The 25439-nt window shown below is 37.9% G+C and overlaps 1 protein-coding gene across 5 annotated transcripts in view; it reads left to right on the plus strand.

The window, feature by feature from the left end:
- LOC118894663 (interleukin 1 receptor accessory protein) overlaps positions 1-25439 on the plus strand; it is a 123011-nt gene that overhangs the window by 39045 nt on the left and 58527 nt on the right. For 3 of the 5 annotated variants that reach the window (XM_036851072.1, XM_036851076.1, XM_036851075.1), the window contains exon 2: positions 4318-4382. In XM_036851072.1, coding sequence (XP_036706967.1) covers positions 4319-4382 — 64 coding nt within the window. In that variant the 5' untranslated portion in view covers position 4318. Of the gene's footprint in view, positions 1-4317; positions 4383-6788; positions 6993-24566; positions 24589-25439 lie in introns of those variants that run through there. The other 2 variants (XM_036851073.1, XM_036851074.1) reach the window with 2 other exon arrangements.

Genomic DNA, 25439 nt, shown 5'->3' on the forward strand with positions numbered 1-25439 from the left:
AAAGCTATAAATTAGATAAAAGATTGATGAAGAAAATAACTCTGATTTATTAATAAGTGCTGTCTCTTTTTCTGTAAAATGGAGTAACTGATAACTTCTCCTGTGTCCTTTAAAAGCTTGTTTGTCATATCTTAGGTCGGCATAGAAGCAAGACCCGCTCAAACTTTATCAGTAAGTTAGAGAAAGGTAAAGGAAAGACCTAGATGGAATTAGGACGCAAGGAAGTAATTTAGCTGCAGGGCCAATTTGGGGATGACCATTTAGGGTTTGTGCCTTGGTGTTTATGTCCAAGTATTCAGTGGGCAGGTAAAAGCAAAGGGTATCTGTCAACCAGGAATGAAGCAGATAAAGCTTCATGGTTGTAGGAGGTTAATCCAGCTTGGAGTAGGACCTTACAGGGAAAAAAATGCAAGCTCTTGGAACAGAGTGCTGATAAGCACCAGGTTGAAGGGCCAAGCTCCAACCAGGTTGCTGGGATTCTAAGAGTGCCTATGATCTGATTGTGGAGCTGCATATGGAATTAGGAAACTGATGGATGAATCCAGTCTTGTGGCTTTGTGAAATGCTGTTGTACAGAAGGAAGGCTGAGCAAATGGTGATTCAGAGGTAATACTAGCCTTGGGGTAGCAAACCTAGTTTCAGCCTGTTATCTCCTGGCCCAGTGAGAAAATCTAGTGGTCAGGGCTGACCCAGAGGTAAGGAAATCTTGAAGCTTAATAACCCTAGAGAATGCAGACACTAGAAATACTGATTTGCAAGGATAGATGTTAAAGTATATGATAACAATCATTATTAACATCATGGTTTTTTTTTTAAAGGTTTTTTTCATGTGGACCATTTTTAAAGTCTTTGTTGAATTTGTTAAATTATTGCTTCTCTTTTATGTTTTTTGGGTTTTTGGCCGCAAGGCATGTGGGATCTTAGATCCCTGACCAGGGATCGAACCCTCACCCCCTGCATTGGAAGGCAAAGTCTTAACCACTGGACCGCCAGGGAAGTCCCAACATTATGTTGATTGCATAGAACTAATTATGTATTTGAAACTTCTTGCTAGACGGTACAGACATTATACTAGGAAACAATGGCATTAAATATGAGAGAAGTACTAATGTCTAAGGCGAAGTGCAAAAATAATCATATAGTAAATAGAATGGATAATGCAGGGAAGGCTGACTTGGGAATTTATTATATGTAGGTTCCAATCATCTGTAGCAAGGGCAGGGGCTGTTAAACCCCATCACAATAATCTAAAACTAGGTAGTACTTCAGACCATGAGAAACCATGCATTATTAGACAGATTCCTTTGCTTTTCTGACAGTTTCTTCATGTCTGAAAATACCCAGCGCCCCCTCCCCACAAGAAATAAGAATCAAAAGTGTATTACTGGACTTCCCTGGTGGTCCAGTGGTTAAGATTCCACACTTCCACTGCAGGGGAGTGCGGTGGGTTCCATCGCTGGTCGGGGAAGTTCCACGTGCTGTGCGGCCAAAAAAGAAAAAAAAAGTGTATTACTAGTAACAATAATAAAATTCTGAGGCTGAATGCAACACAAGGTTAAATGAATCAGTCTTCCCAGAGAGGTTTCAGACCAGACACTAACACTGATACCTTCAGTCAGTCAAAACCAGCCTGCGCAATCACATTTTCTTTTCAGTCTGCTTTATTCTAATTCATGACAGGGCAGGACTGACCCTGGATTTGTGTTTGCACACAAGTTAGATTAGCTTTATCTTGGTGACCTGACTCCTTGCTGCCTCAAGTATAATCCAGTTACTCATGGAATTAGCAATTAAGACTCTCAATCACATTAATTAGAATGTCTTCTAAGTGTTGCCATAGGAACTCAGAAGCTTATAAACAGGCAAATTGGGAAAATCTAGAGGTGTGAGGCTTTTTTTTTTAATAGCCAAAAGCAATTTGGAAGGCTGGAGTGCTTTAGCATAGCTGAGTATTGGAAATGAGATTACCCTGCCCTGAATCGGCAGTTAAATGTCTGGTTGCTCTCTGTTGACAAGGATTATACAGAATGATTAATTACTTTTATTAATGACTTGGATGAGGACATAGGTGGAATGTCGATCAAGTTCTTAGATGACACAAAACTATGAGGATAACAATTATTGTGATGACTCAGGAGCCACAGTGATTATAAGAGAGAATTTAGTGGCTATCCATCCAATACATGCCTGGAAGAATGCTCTCCATATGGCATAATGTGATGATCATATCATTCCTCTAATCAGAAATTTTCAGTGATTCCCTATTTTCTGTTTAAATGAAATCCTAAGATCTTAGCCTACTATTCACGGCCTTGCAATATTCTGATCCTAAAACCCCCTGCTTTCCAACAAAATCTTCTATAGTTCTTTTTCTAATACTCTGTGCTTGAGTCAAACTGAATTATTTATAGACTATTTCCTATTTATGTTCCATGTTTTCCTCTTTGAGCATTATTCTCCACTGAGTTTCTTTTCCCCACATTTTTCTTCTGCCTCAATTCTAAATTTCCAAACCAGTTCTTGCTCAGTTCAAAGCTATGTCTTGTGTTTAGTGTTCTTTGTCTGCCTTAGCTGGAGTAATCTCTTTCTTTGGCTAATCTTCAATAGCACTTATTAGCCCGTCTCTGACTATTTTTACCACATTACTTTGTGTTGCAGTTATTTCTTGTACACATTTTAAGTCCCTGCTATAGTCTGCTTAGTGCGAGAACTTCCGATAAATCTTTGAATATCCTAGAGTGCCTCTGCATGTGTATTATTCAAAGTTGATGTTGCTGAAGTGGTTTGCATGTGGTTTATCTCCTCTACTGGGGATAACAGCCCTACATCTTGCGTGCCAGAGACCCCTGTGATTATATCATAGTGACTTGTAAACAGAAAGTGTTCAATACATATTTTATTGAATTAATGAATGACTAATGGAGAGAACTCCCTAAGTTAATGGTATAAGAACTGGAAGGGAATGGTAGCCTTAAGAAAGAGACGTTTAATTTCTGAGATAAAATAGTTGTTTAAGATATAATATACTCTCCTGTGATTTGTGTACAATCATGCTAAAGAAGAAACACAGTAGAGATTTTAGGTGATGTGTGGTCAAGAGAGGTGACAGATGTTGGAAACTTGCATTGTCCTTTAAAGTGACCACACACTCTGGATTGCTTGGACAGTACCATTTTGGACCGTACCTTTTGGTACTGTCCAAAAGGTATCTTTTGTTTCAGTGTAGTGCTCTTAAAAATGTCCCATTTCAAATGCTGTTAATGTTACCCTACTTATTAAATATCTCTTTGACCTTTTTAGACTACTGGGTTCCTGTGGTTGTGAAACTTGTGACATAGGCTAATGTTTAGGATAATAGACTTGTAGTTTTCCAGGTATGGATATAAATCTCATCTCTGTCACCTACTAGAAATATGGTCTGGACAATTTACCAAGACCAATGTAAGCACCCAGTATGGCTGTTGTGTTCAAAACAGAGAGTGGAAGTCTTAAGTATGGAATTTATCAGTAATATTCAGGTTTCAGTATTTATAACCCCACAGCGGTTTTATCAGGGACCAGATATGTCTAGAGTAGTAGGGAAAGAAATATTTCACAGAGTTGTTAAATCTCCAGCCCTTCTGCATTAAAGATCACACAACCGAATATAAGGGCATCGGTCTTTCTAGTTGGCTGTTTCAGCTGGTTATCAACAGCAAGGCTAAAGATCACAGAAATTGGAATTCAGCCTCATCATTCGTCTCTTCGAATGAGAAGATAAGAGCAGGCACAACAGGGCATGAGGATTATACATTTCCCCTTACTATAAATTCAGAGTATGGTGGACTGCAAACCAAGTCTGAATCCAGCATTAGTAGACTTTCTATTCATCACTAAGAAGGAAAACTGTCTGGATTATAAAATATTTCCAGTTGGGAATAAACAAGAGACTATGATGAAGGGTAATAAGAACAAACTCATGTACCAGAAATTCAACTCTGATGAAAAAAATCCAAAAAAATATTTTTTTAGTAGGCAGTTAGAGTTCAGTGATTAAGAGGCCGTTCTAGAGCCAGGCTACTGGAATTTGATCATTACTCTACCACTTTCTAGCCACAGGATCTTGGGTATGTTATTTACATGTGTCTCAGGTTTCTTATCTGTAATATGGGGATGAAAAAAGCCTATCTTACTGGTTGGTTCTGACAATTAACTTTGTTAATATTGTAAAGTTCTTAGAACAGTTCCTAGTCAATAGTCAGCATGCATATGCACGAATATTATTTAAGCACTTGAGAGTAATAAATACTCTCCTTACCTTTGTATTTATATTGACAGGATGGGACTTCTGTGGTGTGTAATGAGTCTCTACTTCTATGGGATCCTGCAAAGTGATGCCTCAGGTAAGGGAATGTCTTTTGACAATCTATTAAAATGCAAGTCACGCATAGGGTAATGTCTCAAGTCTTTCTGAAAATGAGTTAAGAGAACATAACGTTGTTTATTTCCACTGACTTCTGTGGTAACATGGAATCTTAGATTAGACAGAATTATAGAATTTTGGTGCTGGGAGGAACCACTGATATCTTTAGTCTTCATGGAACAAAGTGCACTGGGGGGAGTGCACTTTCTAATTATAGGAATTTTCCATCACCTTCACATCCAAGCCAACTAGAATCCTATTTCTTCCCCTTACCTCAGGTCCTATGCGAAAATAAATGACAGTGATGGTAGTACGACTCTGTTTTCCAAACTTGAGCCAGTGGTGGAGAAAGCCTCAGTGGTACCAGTCCACTGATACCTTATAGAAACAAGTAGATAAAGATGGGTTTTTGTCTACTGCTTCCATATAAGAAAGAAAGAACCGGTCATTATGTTCATTCTTTCTTTGGATGTTGTTTCATAAGCATAAGAAGAGGCAGCCAAAATCTTTATTGAGTTTAAATAACCAAACTCAATTATCATGGACTTGGATCATATGACATTAGAGTTACAGGGGACTTGAAAGTCTGTCCTTGCAGGTCTTGTCTCATCTTCAGAGGTACTGCTCAGAACCATTCTATGGTACCTCTAACTAGTGATCATCGAATTTTAGCCCATTATGTCTTTGGACTGGTCAAGTTCTTAGAAATTTTTTAGTACATATGACTGAAATTTGTCTCATCATATCCATATATTTCTTTGGTTCAACTACTGGATTTAAATAGAAAATACCTAATCCCATGATTCTCTAATTTTAATTCAGGGAACTAAGGTATCTTCATTTAAAAAAAGCTTGCCATATATAATTTCCCTGAAGACCATGGACCATACTTTGAATATCATTGCTTTACTTCCTCTTCTATATGACAGGCCATCAGAGATGTTAAAACAGTGGTCATAAAACCATGACCATGTTGTCCAATACATGCCTTCAACTGTTCTTCACATGGCATGGATTCCTACCATCCTGATGATCTTTTCTGGGTGTGTTTCAGTTTTGCTACACCACTTAAGGCATTTTATTGGAAACCAATAATAACACTAAAAGAGGGGTATAATTAGGACAGAGTACAGCTCAAAGCCAAGAGAAGGAGCGATAACTTCTAACCTTGTTGGCCCTTGGAGGCTTCACAGAGGAAAGGATATATTATAAGCAGAGCTGATATTCAGCTGGGATGCACTAGTGTACAGCTCTACTGGCTGTTTAGACCAGCATCTGTCCTGCTTGACTGAGTGTCCCATTTGACTGGCCAGTGTCCTGATGTTCTGATTTTTAAATATGCTGAATATAATGCCTGATTGTTGTTTGTTCTTATTTGATTTAGTTCTATCCTTGACTGGTATCTTCTTACAGAGGCCTTCCTTAACCATCTTAACTAAAATAGCCCTGCCAATCACTCTCTGTTCCTCTATCCTGCTTTAGTTTTCTTCATAATGCTCATTATTTCTTGACACTATATTAACTCTTTCTTTTTTCTCCTCCTCCTTTTCTTCTCCTTCCCTTCCACCTTCTTCCTTTTCTTTTTCCTCCCCAACCCCCATCCTCCTCTCCTTTCTTTCTTTCTCTTTCCCTCCTTTTCCTCCATCCCTCCCTATTTCTCTGTTTTTAAGCTCCCTAAGGACAGATACTTGTCCATTTTGTTTGTTACCCAAACACTTGGAGTAAAGATTGACATATAGACACAGAGTAGGAGCTCAACTTTTATATTTATACATATATATACATATATCTACAAATACATATATGTAAAATGGATGAAAAAAGTGTCCCTTCACATCTTTTTTTGCCCAGATTGGTTAATTTTATAATGGAACTTGTTTGGATTCATGCCGGCAATTCGTCAATGTGGTTTTATGTTCCCACCTTGAAGGAAAAGGGGGAGATGACTTTGTTACTCTTGTTAGAGATCAATGAAGTTTCAGAAGTTAGTGGTTGGTTAGTGCTGGTGCCTCCCTACTGGTCCTGGCCGCGTTGTTTTCTGAATGACCTTTACTGTAATCCATCCAAGGGGCCCCCACCCCACCCCCTCAAATGTTGTTGGAAAATGAGCTTTCTACCCAGGAACTGACTCATAATTCTGCCAGGGAAGCTGATTTCTTGAATAAGATACGTTCTCATACCAGCCCCATTGAGTCACCATGGGAGCAGGAAACATGTTGTAATGCCCTCAGCCCATCTGGCCCATGTTTATTTGCCTTCCTTATGAAAAGGTATATTGTGTCTGTGTCAGTGATGTACTTCCTAGTTGGAGGGAGAGGAACAAAAAGGAAGTGTTGTTGTCAAAAATAAAAGGGGCAACTGGCTCTGGGCTATGAGAGGAAAAAGGGATCAATGCACATGCTGCGGGATCAACCAACCTCTCGTGCATCATGCCTCTTACAACGAGGTAGATGACAGTAGACTGGTTGGTCTTTCATGAGGCTTTTTTTGTGCTTTAGGTACCCATGTTAATGGAACCACAAGATTGATGTGAGGAACAAAGGAGAAATAGCTTTAAAACCCTAAAGCTCTGTACACGCATATGATACTAGTAAGAGTTTTGTCTTGTTGCTCTGGACCCCTCCATGTGGACCCTTCTCTTAAGGAAAGCCCACAATTTTAAAAAGGAATCATAACAACATAAGAGCTTTATTTCCATGTGGTGCATTCAAGTGCAGTGAACTGGACTTCAAGGCACACAATTCTGACTAGAGAACATAGTCTTTCTATAGCAGTTCAGTGATTTCCATCTTCACTCAGGAATGTGGGAGCAACATTTCATCTCCGGTGGTGATAAAAGCAAATAATCAAAAACCAACATTTACTTTCTTTTAAGGAATTAAAGCTTGGATAATTATAATAGTGATAATATAATTATAATGTGGTAGTTATAGTGATGATAATAAAGCTTCCTTTGCTGAAATAAAATTCCCTTTGAATTTTACATATTCTATGTCATTTAGTTCTCACACCCAAAACAGAGCAGTCAGGGTATTTCTTATTTGGATAAGAAAATTAAGATCAAAGTGGCTAAGTGAGCTACCCAAAGTCACACAGCTAATACTTAACACATCTGTGACTTCAACTAGTTCCTCAGTTCCCAAGATGCATGTTACTTTTACTAAATACATTCCCCTTGTACTCTACTGGCAGATAAATAATTCAGAAAAAAATATTAAGATCCAAGGGGTCACGGGTTTTGCTAACTGTTAAAGAACCACTCAGTAATAGATTTCTGTGTTTTCTAGATAAGAAGTATCTTTACTCGCCCTGCCCCCTCACTTAAGGTCCCCCCCCCCATTGCAGTGATTTTCCCCCAGGAAGCAAGTCACTGTAGTATAAGCTCAAAAGTCAATATTCCTGTTTTTGCTTATTATAGAATTAAACATTTCTAATATTAAACTCAAAGAAGTGCTCCTTTGCAAGAATCCCAAAAGCAAACTTTGACTTGTCACACATTTCTCTTTTGGTGTGTTTCATTGGCAACATGCTAAAAAGTTGAATTGTTAAAGCTGCCTTTAGAGTAGAAATAAACATTTGGAACTTGTGATTCCAAGTTGGGGAGGTAGTTAGAATGGCACCACATATAATATGGTGAATTTAAAAAATACTGCCATATAAAAATTATTTGCTACACAGTCCACATAAAAAATGATAGCAATGAGTTTTCTTCCCCAAAGGCATGCATGCACACACATACACACACACACACAGATCTTTGAATACAGCTTTTTATTTCAAAGTCAGCAAACAGTTGACTGTGTGCCAGGTGCAGGGCTAGATTTCATTCACATTATCATTAACTTCACAGAAAACACTGTGATGTGGATGGGGTGTAGGTATTCTTACACCCGTTTTATAGTTTAGGAAATGTAAAGCCAGGGAGTGGTCTCAGTTAACGGTACTCATGATAAGGTTTCAAAGGCTGCCTTCCCTCCAAAAGCAGAGCTCTTTCTTTTATACAGCATTACCTACCCTTAGGGCTTTCTTCTGCTAACGGAGGTAAGATCCCCTTATTTCTTTATCATTATTTTTAAGAAATTTGCAGAGGGTGGAAATAATCGTGTGGCTTATTGAGAGTGAATTACACTATGTAAAATAAATAAATAAGTAAAAACACTGTGGCTTACCAGGAATCAAGAGACACTGGTTCAAGTTCTGACTGTTTCACTTTGTGAGCTGTTTAATGACATTAAAGTCATTTAATCATTCTGTTTCACTGTGTCCTTACATATAAACCAAAACAACCAACCAACTAACAACAGCAAAATAACCATCCAACCAGCTAAACCAACCAACAACAGCAAAAAGCCAACCAATTCTTCCTTCTTGCTTTTTTATTAAAGAGCATTATGGGTCTTATTATACACCATGGACATACTCAGGGTACACTCTTGCTATTATTTAATTATTTCTAATGACAAGTGTTTATCTTACAATGATTTCACTTTATTCTAAAGGTCGTGTGTTTGACCATTTCATACTGTAGAAACCAGGGTGAATAAAGGAAGGTTCTCATTGTAAGTATCTTACAGTAAAATTTGAGAGAAAGAAGAGAAAATAAATACCAAACAAAATTGCATGAGACGGCAGAGAAAGTTATTAGTCCTGTAGGGTGGTACTGAGGATGACTTCTTAATCAAACCAACGACTGCTCTTTTCTAGGAGAAAATATATCTCTTATTTGGGAACAGAATAGTTCAGTTCAGCTGAATTCGGGGATAGTGTGAAGGCGTTTAGAAGCCAAGCTGGAAAGGTAAGTTAGGAACAGATTGTGGAGGACAGGAATCCTTGCAGGTGAAGGGAATATTTGTGTTTAATGTATTTTAGATATAGTTGGCTAGTTCTTTTTTTTTTTTTTTGGTCTTTCTTCTACAAGGATCTATAATATTTTAATGCTATGAAATGGTTCTTTCAGCTTTTGGTAAAGATTCAATTTGTTGCCAGCACCAGTGGCCTCATATTATTTGAATATGCTCTTTGAAAAACTCCATATTTGGATCTACTTGTGACACTCAGTCCTGTCTCTGTTGCTCATGGCTGGTCACCCTGAACACACTTCGTTTCTATGGAATTTAGTCCAAACGTTTGAAGAATGTGTGAAGAATATAGTTTCATTTTATTCTTAGACCTAAAGGTCATTGGAATTATAACATTCACCCTGATGTCCTATAAATGTTTCTTCTTGGGAGCAGGTATCTTCATTTTTTTTTTTTTTTTTTTTTGAGCTGCATTGAAAGACACTGATGTTTATTTTTAAGTTACTTGTACTTCCCAAGGGTGGGTATTGAAAAGAGATTTGAGTACCACAATTTATTGGCCTGATGCTAGCTTTGCAGTTATAAATTCTCTAGAAAGCCTTCTTGTATCACAGCGATAATTCTATGTTTAGAAAAATGACCTGATTCTTCCATCACATGTGTGAGTTAAGAGAAGCCACTATCTTTGCAGGGAATACATGGGTGTATATGGTTATAAGTGACAATATCTGGCTTATAAAACAGTCTTCTGCACTTTGAATTGCCTTTGTTTCTGCATTCCCCCTTCCCCAATATTTGTTTCTGCCATATTGAGATGAGCTTTATAGAACCAGATGACCATCTGATTATCAGTGACTCACTCCTGGGCTAGTTCTCACTCCTTTTATTTCACTATTTTAAAAATTCCTTTTCTATTTAGTTGATGAACTTCTTTAAAAAATAAAATATACATCTACCCTTGAGGTAACAACACAATAATTACTTTATTCTAAAACCCACTAGGTGCTGCAATCACTCATTTATTTTTGAGGGACGGAGAGAAAATGGATGCATTTTATAAATAATATGAGAACCTCAGTCAATAGCTTCAAGTACCTGCCATCCAAACCTATAAAAGCAATATACAGAATTGCCTTCTTTTGTCTTTCTCAGTTTTAGAGGCAGTAGGAATAATGAAAATACAAGGCGGCTGAGAAAATAAGAGAAAAGAGACAAAATAATCACACACTTGATAATCTAGACTTGGCTGAGTTCTGTTGTTTTCATGAATTTCATTTCTCCTTCTACCACCAGAATCAAAACTCTTGGTAAAGCTGTACATTATTGGGAAATAAATACCACTTTCCTACAGTGTTTGTCAGTAGTGTCTGGAATAATAGTTTAAGGCTCTTTGCCCATCATCTCATTGTTTTGTTTTTTTTTTTTTTTACTTCCGAGATACTTTCACATTTTTTGAAGTACTCCTTGAGGTAAGCAGGAGTGTCCATTTTGATATATAAACCAAGGTACTGATGTTTGCATTTTTCCCATAACTTATGTAACAGAACATTGTGGTCCTTTTAAAGTCTGGGCTTTCCATGCCAGCGAGAAGGACCAACCGAAGAGTATTTGCCAACTATGCTTCCTCCATGGAACCTGTGTAGATATTCAAGGGGAAAGACACAGAGAGGCCATCCATCAGTTACTGGTAGCTTTTCTATATAAACATAACTCTTTATTAATATAATACCGTGGGTTTTATTTGATTCTTAATTGCTTGCATACAAGTACAACTATAGTTGAAATATAGGACTCTATTATTGTTAAAGCAAACACAGATATACAAATTGTTTTTCCCAAGCAGATCTCAACCATTATCAGCCATTATTTAATATAGCTTTGTTTGCTCTTTTTTACTGTGGGAAGAAAGCTTTAATCCTTCACCATGGACTTGTTTGCTGTTTAAACACATTACACCTAATAGCTTAAATTGATGCACCTGAGTTAATTCTGTCCTTCCCTAGATCCTCTGGGACTTCAGACTGCCCCAAAGGCTTCTTAATGAACTAATTTTTGCTTTTCAGATAGAAAGCATTAATTTTATCCTCATAGTTTTCTAATTTGCTTTGGACTCTTTGATCTATTTGGTCCCCTGAGGAAAACAGAATTTCTCTTATGCAAAACTTTTTCGCATCCATGACTTGCTTCTAAATGTCTTTTCAGAACTTTTAAATTGTCCACTCAAGGTAAAGGAAAATAAAGAGAAGGAGTGGGGGGTGAGGAGAGAAGAAGAAAGAAAAAGAAGAGAGGAAGAAAGAGAAGAGATAGTGATAGAGATAGAGACAGGGTGAGAGAGAGGGAGATACAAAGAGAAAGATAGAGGAGATACAGAGAGTCTTTCCACAGAGGGACTTTGCTGCATTTGATGCAAATCCAGGTATATACTTTTTCAGATCATTAAAAAAAAAACTTTTTTAAGCACCGCACTTAAATACTCTCTTTTTTTAACTGAACTTTGCATTGGATGGTATCCTTTTAGAACAGTTCGGTTTTGTTTTGTTTACCTTCTGACTCTTTCCTTTCTTCCTAGTATGTTAAAATGATGAGCTGAAATAGAAGTCTTAAGTATTATAGAAGTTTCCTTGTATCTAGTGTACCTCTAGCCAAGAGAGCTATCAGCATCTTCAGGATACTTGTATTATGAAGGAAGTATACAGCAGAGGTGGTAGAGGCGTAGAGCTATGCATGGCCTTCATGATACTGAAGGAAGAGGAGATGGCAGGCAAGAGTGCTCCCTTATGCACTCTGCATACATAAGGTCTAGGGCAGAAACAATCTGCTGTTTGCAACTGACACTGAGTTGTAAAATGTCTTTCCTTTTAGCAATGTATTGCTGGAGGCTCAGTAGAAACCCAGCTTGTATTTAGGTCTAAGAGGAGGGTGTAGCTTTGTTTGGAGGATAGTTGAAATAATGGAAAGTGTGAATAGAGCAATTAATAAATGGAAGTGTTGGAGGAGTCCCTCCCACTACATACAATGTTCTTTGTGAGGTGCTAAGCGGGATTTCAGGAAGAAAGTGAAGACAGGGTCTTTGTTCCTGGTTGCTTTATTAAAGTAAGCTCTTAGTTATCTCACCTTTTTTACTCTAAATATCCTGTTATTAAAAATGTTCTTCCTCTTATCTACAATGCAGTGATAGTTGATGACTGCAAAATAGCCATGAAGCATTATACAATACTGAATTTTTGTAATGACTAAAGGAAGATCATGTTAAGCTAAGCATGGCTTTAAATGTCTTTTATTCTAATTCTCTTTAAATTGGTAATAACTATATAGCGGAATGTGCGTGTGTGTGTGTGTATAATAAAAAAAGAAAGACGGTGAAGGAAATAACATTAACTGAATCAGGGAGTAGTGTTTGTGTGCGTGTGTGTGTGTGTGTGTATTAATATGAAATATTACATAAATTTCTGAAGAGCCTCATAAGATAGAGACAGATGTTTTCATCTGTCTTTACCAGTGAGGAACTCCAGATTCAGAAAAGTGAATTAAAAAGCTAAATTAACAGCTTACTATAGCTATTATTAAGTAGTAAAACTTGTCTACCTGATTGACTTTAAAATGCATGCTATTCACTCAATACCACGCTGCTTCTGAATTCTTTATGATTAAAACTCTTCTCTTTCTAAATATGCCAACCAAAGCTGTCAATAATTGATGATACGGAGCACACACATTTGAAAGGAAACATTCAACCAATTAAAAAAACAGAGAACATAGGATGTAATTTTTCATGTAGCAAATACTATTTCAAATTGCTTTGTTCCAAGGTTCCTGAAACATATACCGTGTACTACAATTGTGTATATTAGATAACATACATTTTTCCAAGGTTATAAAAAATTTCCTAAGGGAAAGCAGTTCTTAATAAGATTGCAGATGGATGAAGGAACAGTGGTTCAGTGCAGATGCAGCGGGTTTGAGTGGAATGGGAAGCTGTTAACTTTAGTATATGGCAAGGTTGCTTTGGCATTTTTCATTTGGCTTCCCCTGTGGCTAACTCAGAGATATTGACTGTAACTCCCTGTCTTCTCCTTCTTATCCAACTACAGAGGCTCTGTCTCTCTTGCTAGGTGTCTAGGGACCTTGTAAATGATGTTTACCTGTGGCTCAAAAAATTTTTTTTGGTACCCAACAGTGTATAGCTTTAGAAAATTATTTTCAGTCAAAAAATGCCAGGTTTTTTTTTTTTTTTTTTTTTTTTTTTCTGCTAGACTTTGGCAGTGATTGGGTGTGAATTTTGAAATTTGATGGTGGATTTACTCCACGTTCCATTTTATTTCTGGTGGGGCTGGAATGTGTCATCTTTTTCAGAAACTATCACTTGTGTGTGTGTGTTGGACAGAGGGAACAAACATACCCACTGAACTGAGAAGGCATCTTGAAGCTGAAAAATGAGGCAGGCAGCTCCATATAATCAATGGATCAGTTTCTTATAAGTAACTTACAAGGTGAGATCAGGTTTGGGTGGACAAGTGTTCAGAAGCATTCACAGCTGCTCTCTGCACCACCGAGGGGTTATAGTTAACCTAGGGTATGGAGTTAGGTAATTGGAAACAGGACATGCATTCCTAAGTCAAAATTCATGAATGGGTAACTAGTCTTGTGGGTGCCATGAATACGTCAGCAAAGGTTTTCGTCATTGTGTGGGGACTAACAGAGCATAGCGGCCACCTGATCCTAATAATTATGAAGCAATATCTATTAACTACAAAGCCTTTGATGACAGAGAAGTGACTCACTGTACAGTACAGTCTTGGGTAGTGTCAGCGAAGGACAAGAGAACCTGTAAAGGCCAGAATGGCGTCAGTTATGCTAACAGCCAAACACTGTGGCAATAAAACTGCTAGAATAACTGTTATCTGGATTCAGCAAGTGTGCAAAAGTTTGGACAGGGGGCATTATCCCTGATGCATACCCAGTGCGAACTCTCCAGAATCACAAACCTGAAAAAGTGTTCAGGTTTAATGCACAAGTCCTGCTTAATCCCAGGGAAATCTGTGTTTTCATAGGCTAGTTATCCATTTTAAAGCATGCAATACTTTTATCACAGAAGGGTAAGTATTTCCCTCCTGTTTTGAAAATGTACCTTTGTGATGTAATAGAAACAGGTCAAACATCTACATGACGTCCATATCTAGGGAAGGTGGTCCTTCATGACTAGGTGTGGAACCCAGCTCAGCAGATGTTTCCTGGGCACCTGTTAATATGCAAAGCTTTGTACCACAGGGGATGTAAAGAAGATTAAGACACTTTGCATTCATTCATAGTCTATCAGTATGTGCTATACACTGTGCTTGCCTGTATTTATTGGTAAACAAGACAGAAATGGTATCTGCCATCATGGAGCTTAGTCTTGGGGAAGCTGTAGGACAGAAGAAAATAAGTAAATAAACACATTTTTAAAAAGTGAAGTTTATCTATAGGGCATTATACTGATGGAAAATAATAGGACAATACTTCCATTGTTGGGTGGTTGAGAAAATCTATTTGAGAAGATGACATATTCTATTGAGAAGTGAAGGAAAGAAGGACCACCATGCAAAGCAGAGAGAAGGCAGTGGATGGCATGTGTGAAGGCCCTGAGCCATAAGGATCATGACACCAGTATTGCTGGAGCTTCAAGAACTGGGGGAAACTTTCAAATATACAATTCAGTGTTATCAATTATAGTCCCCATGCTATACATTATATCCCCATGACTTACTTATTTTGTAACTGGAAGTTTGTACCTTTTGACTCCCTTACCCATTTCACCCACCCCTCCATCTCCCATCTCTGGCAACCACCAATCTGTTCCCTGTATCTATAGACTCAGGTTTTTGTTTATTTTATTTTAATTTTTAGATTCCACATATAAGTGAGGTCATATGATGTTTTTCTTAGTCTTACTTATTTCACTTAGCATAATGCCCTCAAGGTCCATCCATGTTGTCACAAATGGCAAGACTTCATTCTTTTTTCATGGGTGAATAATGCAATAATAATATTATATCTTTTTTATCCATTCATCCATTGAAATTGCTAAGTGAGTAAATTTTTTTTTTTTAACGTCTTTATTGGAGTATAATTGCTTTACAATGCTGTGTTAGTTTCTGCTTTAAAACAAAGTGAATCAGCTATATGTATACATATAACCCCATATCTCCTCCCTCTTGCGTCTCCCTCCCACCCTCCCTATCCCACCCCTCTAGGTGGACACAAAGAACCGAGCTGATCTCCCTGTGCTCTGTCGCTGCTTCCCACTAGCTATCTATTTTACATTTGGTAGTGTATATATGTCCATGTGTAAATCTTAAAAGTCCTCACCACAAGAAAAAAAATTGTAACTATGTATGGTGACAGATGTTAACTAGACTTACAGTGGCAATCATTTCACAATATACACAAATATCAAATCATTATGCTGTATGCCTGAAACTAACATAATGTTGTATGTCAATTATACCTCGATAAAAATATTTTTAAAATTCACACACACACACAAAAAAAGAAAGAAAAAAGAAAAGAACTCTGGGGGAAGGGGCCTGAGATGAGGAGAAAGAGGTAGTCAGAGTCTAGGGCCTATTACGGGTGTTATTTCATTTACCTTCATGCCACAAAAGGTCACTGAAAGGACTTGAGCAGGTCCCTGACATTATCTAGTTATTGAATGTTCATGCTACCCACCATGTCAGAAATAGCTTGGAGAAGATTTCAGTTTCTCTCAGTATGGTGGACAAGGTCCCCTAAACAACCCTTTTCCTGTAAAGCAGCTAGAAATGCAGCATTTAAAAATAAATGTCTTGCTGAGTTGGTAAGAAATTCTCGGAGGACAAAATTGAAGGGAAAACAGGAATCCAGAACAGAAAGGAAGCCAGCTCTGCAGCTGGCGGTTACCCAAGGTAGCATCCAGAGTCAGTGGAAAAAGATGTATTTAAATGCTAGGACATTTGGATAATTTCTATAAAAATAAAGTTAAATTCTTACCTTATTCCTTACCCCCAAACAAATCTCACTTGAATTAAATATTTAAATGTAAAAAAATAAATTAAACCCTAAAAGTATTTGAAGAAAATATATGCAAGTGTTTTTATAATGTTGAGATAGAGAAAGCCTTTCTAGATATATCATTAAGGGTAGGGGCCATTACAGAAAATTAGATATATTTGACTACATAAAGATTGACAAAATTAGTGGAGCATCAAAATATTATAAGTTAAAGGATGAATGAAAACTTGGGAAGATACAGGTATATGGCAAATGGTTAAGTCAGTACAACACAAGGAGCTCTTGCACCCAAAAGAAATCCTTCCAATGTAAAGTATACTCTTTGAAAAAAATGAGAAAAGATTTTTAACTGGAAGTTCAGGCAGTTCAAGAAGAGGCAAACAAATGGATCATACTAAAAAGAAGTCAAATTCATGAGTAAGACGATAGATGCAAATTAAACCAACGAGATGTCATTTTTCACCCATTATATTAGCAACAATTAAGGAGAACAGTCCTACCTAGCATTAGACAGGATGTGGTGATCTAATGACCAAGTGTGGTGTTCTCATACCATGTGGGTAAGAGTGTCCCTTGAATAGACTTTGTGAAGGGCACCTTGACTGTTTGTTTCAAAGACACCAAAGTGCCTCCCATTGACCTTGTAATGAACATTGCACACATATACCCTAAAGAAATAATCAGAGAAGTGCATCAAGCTGTATTCACAACTTTATTTGTCATACAGTTGTTCAAATAGGTAACATTGGACAAAGCAACGTAAATATCCATTGATAGAGGATACCAAAAAAAATGGAGAATACTATTGAGTCTTAAAAAATATAAATTTATATTTATTGATAATGAAATGAGTTTATGATAGATATTTCTGTTTAAAAACAGGTACCATACAGCAGTTTTTAAAGTCTGAAACCTTTAAAAACAGTGGCAGTTGTTTGCTGAAGCTAGATTACAGTGGTTTATGAGAGCCATTTGTTCAATTTTTAGGAATTATGTGAACCAGCTATTAAATCATTGCTAGTTTGAAACTGGCTTTGGTGAGAGTATTTACCCTATGGAAATTAATAAACAGATGCTACAAATCAGCCCCCGCCCTGCCCCAACCCTGGTTTACCACACACCACTGTGTGCATGTGTGTGTAATTACATACGTGCGCACATATAGAAAACCTTCCGTAGAATACACCCAAATCTTAACAGTGATTATCTTTAGAAAGTGGAATTATGTTTGAGTTTATTTCCACCATTTAAAAATAATTTTGTATCATCTGACTATATTACAATCTAATTATATGTATAACTAGAAATATAGAGTAACAATTTTGGAAGTAAGAAGGAATGAAGACCTGAACCTTTGGAGTGCTTGGGATGGTAAGCAAGGGGCAATTGTGAGATATTGTTGTTTAAACATTAGCTCTTTGTTTCTATCTTTAAAATGATATGTTAATAACTTCCATAGAACAGAGATAATTTCAATATTCAGGAAATGCCCTTGGAAAACTATCAAGTTAGGTGATTTGTGAGGGAAAAGTGATATTACTCTTGAATTTCCTGCATTATAACTGTGGCTAGTATTTGTGTATTTGTTAGATATGTAATGTCAAGAAGATGAAAATTAGCCAACCAAATTTTTAGAAGTTGAAATCAGTGAGTTCTCGCTTCTCCACTTCAAAGTTTTCCAATACTGGATACTCAGCCCAAAAAGTAGTTATGTACCCTAATTCTTGCCTGTTTTATCTGCTCATTTAAACATTTCGATTGATTATAGGCAGTTTTCTTTTCCTTTTTTTTTTTTAAAGAGATCAGTACTACAAAGTATACTCAGCCAATTGCCAGTATTTCAGTATCTGTAGACATGGTTATACATGTGTTAAACAAATGAGTACTTATTCCTTCAACTGTCAGCATTCCTTCATTTCTCTATGCAATAAACACACATACTATTGGGTTTATAGTATGTGCCAAATATAGTTCATATTGTCATTATATCAACTAATCATTATAGTGATGAACAACATCATATAGTGTTTTATAATTTAAAAATGCTTGCATTCTATGATCATCAGAAAAACGATAAGTTATATCATTATTCTTGTTTTGCAGATAAGGAAACAGAGACTTGGAGAGACTAGGCAACTTAGCCATAGTCATAAAACAGTAAACAGAAGAGCCAGAGAACCAGGACACAAAACCTTGTCTTGTACTCCCAACCTATTATTATTTTTCCTGGTATACCCAGGGGATTCCAACCCTTTCACTACTAAGGACATTATTTATTTTATATTTTTTCTAAAGACTCCATGTGTTGAAAACAGTAGCAACCAGTCATGTTAGCAGTCATCACTACATCTATGTTAAGAACATATTCATCACTCAAAATAGAAACTTTGTATCTATTAGCTGCCATTCCACATGACTTCTTTCCCCCTTCCCTCAATTCTAAACAACCACTAATCTACTTTCTTTCTCCATAGATTTGTCTATTCTGGACATTTCCTAGAAATGGAATCATACGTAGCTTTTTGTGACTGGCTTAGAATAATGTTTTCACTTAATGTTTTAAAGGTGCATCCATGTGTAGCATGTATCAGTACTTCACTGTCTTCTATTGCTGATTAATTCTGTTGTTTATCCATTCATCATTGATGGGCATTTGGATTGTTTTTACTTTTTATCTATGATGAATAATGCTACTGTGAACATTTGTGTACAAGTTTTGTGTGCACATATGTTTTCATTTCTCTTGGGTATATACCTAGAAGTGGAATTGCTGGGTCACATGGGAACTCTTTGTGTAACATTTTGAAGGACTACCAAAGTATTTTCCAAAGTGACTGTGCCATTGTAAATGTCTTTTGAAGTATGGAATAGCAGATGAGTCTCAGGTTGTGTATGATAGATACCACAGCGGCATTCCAGGATGGTTCCTTAAGGTTAAATACATTGCATCAAAAAAGAAGAGATCATGGTGAATTCAGAGGTCTTCCCCAGACTCAACCCCCTAATCTGTGATGTAAGAGGGGAACATTTGAGCAGTTCCTTTTTTGTTAGTGTAGCAAATTTAAATCTCAGTGCTATGGGAGCTCAGAAAATGCCCTGGATAATTCACAATATGTAATGTAGAGAAAAAGAAATCCTGGACTAAAGTCAAATTTGGCTCCATGTGACTCTCTGTCTTTATAAAATGAAGATGATACTATTGGCCGTACCTACCTCGCAGAGTTGTTCTGGAGATTCAGTGAGATATGCTCAGTTGAATAAACTTGAAAACTGACACCATGCACTGGTATATGGGTAAGCACCAACTGGTTTCCTTTATTATGAGATTAGGATTGAGATTTTTGTACTTGAAGGTGGGTGTTTGCCCATAAGAATCCACATTTCCAAATGCAGTTAATCTCTTGTCAAAGTCCCTAGCCAATCACTGATCTGTTTTGTGTTTCTATAATTCTGCCTTTCCAGAATTTTATACAGATGGAATCATATGAGACTGGGCTTCTTTCACTTAGTATGATGCATTTGAGATATATCCACACTGTTGAGCATAATAGAAATTCATTCTTCATTGCTGAGTGGTATTCCATTGTAAAGGTAATACCACAGTTTGTTTATTCATCAGCAAGTTGAAGTTCATTTGGCTGCTTCAAGGTTTTGGTGATAATGATTAAGTCTGCTATAAACATCTGTGTATAGGCTTTTGTTTGAACATGAGTTTTCATTTATCTTTGGTAAATACCTAGAACTAATATTGCTAGGTTGTATTGTAAGTATATATTTAGCTTAATAGGAAAATGTCAAACTGTTTTCTAAAGTGATTGTACTTCATTTTGCATTTCCATCAGCAACAAATGAGAGTTCCAGCTGTTGCATATCCTTGTGAACACTTGGTATTTTCCACTTTAAAAATTTTAACCATTCTAGTAGGTGTGTAGTAGTATCCTGTGTGATTTTTCATTGGCATTTATCTAATGACTAATGATTTGGGGCATCTTTTCATATGCTTATTCACTCTTTGTATGTCTTCTTTAATAAAATGTCTGTTGAAATCTTTTATCCCTTTTTAAATTATTTGTTTTCATATTGAATTTTGAGAGTTCTTTATATATCCTGGATATGTCCTTTATCAGATGTGTAATTTTTTTTTTTTAAAGAGGCAGCTTTATTTTATTTTATTTATTATTTTTATTAGCTCCTTTTTCTTTCCTTTTTTTTTTTTTTTTGGCTGTATTGGGTCTTTGTTGCTGCACTCAGGCTTTCTCTAGTTGCAGCGAGTGGGGGCTACTCTTCGTTGTGGGGCACAGGCTTCTCACTGCAGTGGCTTCTCTTGTTGCGGAACACGGGCTCTAAGCATGCGTGCTTCAGTAGTTGCAGCACTCGGGCTCAGTAGTTGCAGCACGTGGGCTCTAGAGCAGTAGGGCTTCAGTAGTTGTGGCGCACGGGCTTAGTTGCTCTGTTGCATGTGGGATCTTCCCAGACCAAGGGTGGAACCTGTGTCCCCTGCATTGGCAGGCAGATTCTCAACCACTGTGCCACCAGGGAAGTCCCATCAGATGTGTAAATTTTTAATTTTTTTTTCTCATCTGTCGCTTGTATTTTGCTAATCTTTAATTTTTCCAGTTATTTTCAAGTCCTATTCTTTGGCCTGTCACTGAATCTACCACTATTCTCTTTTTCACTCTGCATGTTTACAGAGATTCTTGGCTTTTTCAGGCATGGCGGGGAGATGGGGGTTGGGGTGGGGTATGAGATGAAAAGGACAATTGTCCTATTAACAAGGAAACTTTAGGTAGTTGGAAAGAGATTCCAGATATCTAATCATCTATAACCCACGAGCTGATGTTCTGAGTACCATAAGGGATGTATAGACAGTGTGCTATACTACAGAGCATTGCCATTCATTGAGGCTTCTGGTTATTAAAATATTTTGAGCACAGACTCAACAAAAGAGAAGCAATAAAAATTCTGGATAATGAAGTTCCAGAAACTGTCATAAAGTGGCTGCCCCCTCTACAGCCCCATGTATGATCAGTGATGATAGGGGGGCTGGGGGATGGAAAAGTGATGTATGATCAGTGATGATAGGGGGGCTGGGGGATGGAAAAGTGATGTATGATCAGTGATGATAGGGGGGCTGGGGGATGGAAAAGGAACAGGCACTAGGCAATGTCTTTCTCATCTTGGTAAATCATAGTCCTCTAATCCAACAGTTGTGGAGCTAGAGGACCACCTCAGAAGTGATTAGCTTCACTGCCTCCACATCCCCCGAGCCCAGGTTACTGTAATTGTCTCTTTTGTCATCATTTGTGGTTTGTATAAGTAAAAGCAGAGATAACAAGTGGATAAAGAAATTTCATTCTTGACACTTGTGGAGGTGCATGTGTGTGTGAACCATCAGACAGCCTCAGGGAGCACAAACGTATTTCCCAATCCAGTCTTCATCTGTGCCATAATTATCATTAATATGTGGCACTCATAAGTCAGAGTTCCTTACCCTGTATAATCCTAGTCTCCCACTCTCATGCTCAACTAAACCATCCCACCCTCTGTAATCCAACCCCAGCTGACCTACAGACCAGTTATGGCTCCCTTGCCCTCCCTGCCTTTACTTACAATGTTCCATCAGCCTGGATTCCTCCCTCTGTATCTGTCAGCACACATTTTCTTCATTTTTCAGGCTTAAATCAGATGCTATCTCTTCTGTGAAGGCTTCATTGAACTCCCCACCCTCCCCTGCAGTCAGAATTAAGAGCTCCTTCTACCCTCTTATGACACATTGCATCTGTTTCTTTTTCGCATTTACTTTATTTTGCTTTGCATTGAGATTAATTATTTGGCTGTCTGCCCTCTCCAGATAGTGAGACCTTTGAGGGCAGAAACCATGTCTTCCCTGTGTCTTTATCCCCCCATTGGAGCCGATTATAAACTGTTGCATGTAGTAGGTTCTCACTGAGGGTTTATTGATTGAAAGACATGGCATAACCCACGGTTCCCCTTGCTTTGTGAACCAGACAGAAGAGGTGTCTGAGTGGCTGATAGTTGTAACTGGAGGTGACAGGGTGATCCGATGTGTTCTAAGCCAAGTGCAGTCTTGTTTCCCTCTTGGCTGTGATTATGCTCTCCTGTCTAGAATAAGAAAAGGGTGATTTGATTTTGAGTAATAAGCAACCCAGTCCTAACTGTGTACCTTAAATGCCTTCCATTGTTCTGCTTAAGGTGATTTTCTACCAGCATGAAATGTTCTCCGTCCCAGACAGTTGATAGGGGAGCTGAGTCATGCCTGACCATATTTAATAAGACAGAGGCAGCTAATACCTGAGGGAGCTGCCTTTGAGGACAAGCTGACTTTTCTGACTCCTCTGCTTTTCAAAAGTGTGTGTTGTGAGAGAAACTTGAGCATGAAGATAGCTTCAGAGTCTCCTCTGGAAACAAGACTACATGATGACACTCTTTAATTCAGACAGATGTGATCTGCCCCACTGCCTCTTGGCTGTGAATGTGTCTTCTGATGCTGGAAGCTGCTAATCATGGATTTTATGCTCCTTATTAAAGAGACTCATTCAGTTTGTTCCACTTTCTATTAACAAGTGCCCACCCACTCCCACTCTTGTCCTTGAAAAACTGGCTTGATTTTATATTTTTAAGTTTCAGGCTAGAAAACACTGTTGAAGTTAGCACTGATTATAAACCCATCGTATTATAGAGATGGAAAGGGTTAGAGATCGTCTGGTTTTACTTCCTTGTATTATACATGAAAAAATAAAATCCAAGAAAAGGGAAGTTACTTGGCCACAGTCATGGTTAAATTTTAGACCCTGGAATGAAGCTGATCTGTGTTAGAATCCTTCTCTCTCGCTTACTTGCTGTTGTTAAATGATAAACTGGGGCATATTAAAATTTTTAAATTTTAAGAGGGTATTTGAGCAAAAATCGATGCAAATTGGGCAGCATCAAACTGGACATAGTTAGGAGCACTCCACAGAGGGGAGCCAGGGGCAAGACTTCTATAGAGAAGAGGTGGAAGCAAGACAAGGAAAGTATTTGATTGGCTACAGCTTAAGTGGTTGCATTAGTTGAGAAAGTCCAGTTGGCTGTTTGTGAGTGATTGTCCTTAGGTTTCAATTTTCTTGACCTTGAAGCATTCCAGCTTAGGTTTTGGTTTGCGAAAGTAGGCTTCCAGGACATTACAGCCACCTCAGTCTAATGACCTCTTTGTTTAGTTAATTTAACACTGTGTAATCCTGCAGATACTCTTTTACTTACCTAAGGCTCCTGTTCCTCATTTGTTAAATGGGGACAATAATAAAACCATGTGAAAGAGTTGTTATGAGAATTAAAAGAGACAATAAATGTAAAGCACTTAATACCTGGCATATGGAAAGCATTCAGTATTAGGTGGTAATTATTATAATAATGGTGGTCTCACTGGCAGAGTTAGTGCAAGAAATCAGGTCTCCTGATCCTGTGTTGTTATTCTCCATAAAGAATACTACTAGATGTACCTCAGGAACTCTGTTGAATGGCAAGGAAATTTAAAGATATCTGTCTGACGATGAATTTCTACGGTCAAAGAAAAGTCTCAGCAGTTAGCTGTAAGACAGAAAGAACATGGTTTAAGATGCTCAAGAATCAATGTGAATGGAGTATTTGAGGGAAGATTGTATATAGTCTCCAAACTAGAAGCCAAAGGACTGAGTATGATACCAGAGAGTCTTAGAGGATCATTAGAGAGAGGACTGGTTCTGGAATCAGAAACTTCTACTGCCCAATAGCACTGTGAGCTTCCCATGTCGCTCTCTGAGCCTCTTCAAACCCCCAAACGAGGCAACAACCCCTACCTCCGTGACCAAAGAATACGATGTGTCTGAAACTGCCGTGTCAAGTATAAATTATTGTGGACTCTGTTAACAATTACAGATTTATAATCTTTGGATGTGGTGAGGGCGGGGAAGTAGGCACTGATTCCTGAGTAATAAGTTTGGGGCATTTTACTGACTTAAAGAGTATGAAAATAAAAAGCCATTTCTAATCAACCACCTCCATTATGACTTTCTCCACGAGGCAGGGAACCACAGCATTGGGAGGCTAAAAGTACCCAGAGAAGAGTGCCCTGACTTGACAGTTTTGCCTTGGGATGTGTACCTTGGGTAGACACATACGCACACAAAACAGATATATACATGGACAGTTAAAGTTGTATGTTGAAGCTCCTAAAAGCCTTCTTGGTATGACTGCAGACCCTTTTCCTGATCTAGCACCTATTTTTCTCTTATTTTCATTTTTCTACTTTATGGTAATTATTTGCTTTTTTTCAGCATCAGAACACTGGCATGTATCCCCTCGTGAGTGTCAGTGGAGAATGTGTGTATCACGTGAAAGAGAGCTGATAATAGTAGGGTTATTAGCTAAAATCTTCTACGTTTGATTTCTTTGGGGTGTTTGCTTTTGCTTCCTATATTGAAAATGTATTCTCCCATTTTGCTTCCTATGTTTCAAGAGCTCTGGAGTTCAGGAAAGTTGGTTTGTGTTTTCTGCTTTCTCTTCAGCAATAAATATGTAAGAGGCAAATGTTCTCAACCCTATAGGGACTCAAGAAGCTGAGCATAAATATAAGCATAAAAATTCAACCTTTGATATGCCAGGAGAAAAGAAAAACAGAAACTGATGTAAGTGTGGTATAAACTCTCTTCTGTAATTGGTTTTATAGGCAGAAGTCATGTGTGATATGGGAATCTGGAAGGTTTCATCCTGCCTCTGGTACTAACCCAGTGTTTCACTCAGGCATTCCTTCATCCCTCTGGTCTCAAAGCCTAATCAGTATAATGTGTCCTGGAACTGGATGATTTGTAAGGCCCCCTTCCAGCTCCAACCCATAGTGTTTTTTTCAGATGCATAGTGGATTACGGGTGGCTTAAACATTCAGAAACTTGGCCCGTGATTTAACCTTGGCATTTATCTTCCCAAGACCTTGCTTCTCCCCTTGGGAGCTAACACTGCTCTCTTCCTGAGGGACCACGGAAAGCCCAGCCACTCGGAACCCCTACCTCGTGAATTCTTCCTACTGCCCCATCGTCATTCACTGCCAGACGTTTCCCAGACCCCATTTCTAATGCTCAGCTTTTGTTGCTTGCTTCACCTGATTTTCTATCAGAATCTTTTGTTTCCTGCTTGTCACTACCAGCCTTCAAGAAAAATCTACATGCTTGACACAT

This window comes from Balaenoptera musculus, chromosome 4 (genome assembly GCF_009873245.2).
Source record: "Balaenoptera musculus isolate JJ_BM4_2016_0621 chromosome 4, mBalMus1.pri.v3, whole genome shotgun sequence".
In the NCBI taxonomy this organism is placed as follows: domain Eukaryota; kingdom Metazoa; phylum Chordata; class Mammalia; order Artiodactyla; family Balaenopteridae; genus Balaenoptera; species Balaenoptera musculus.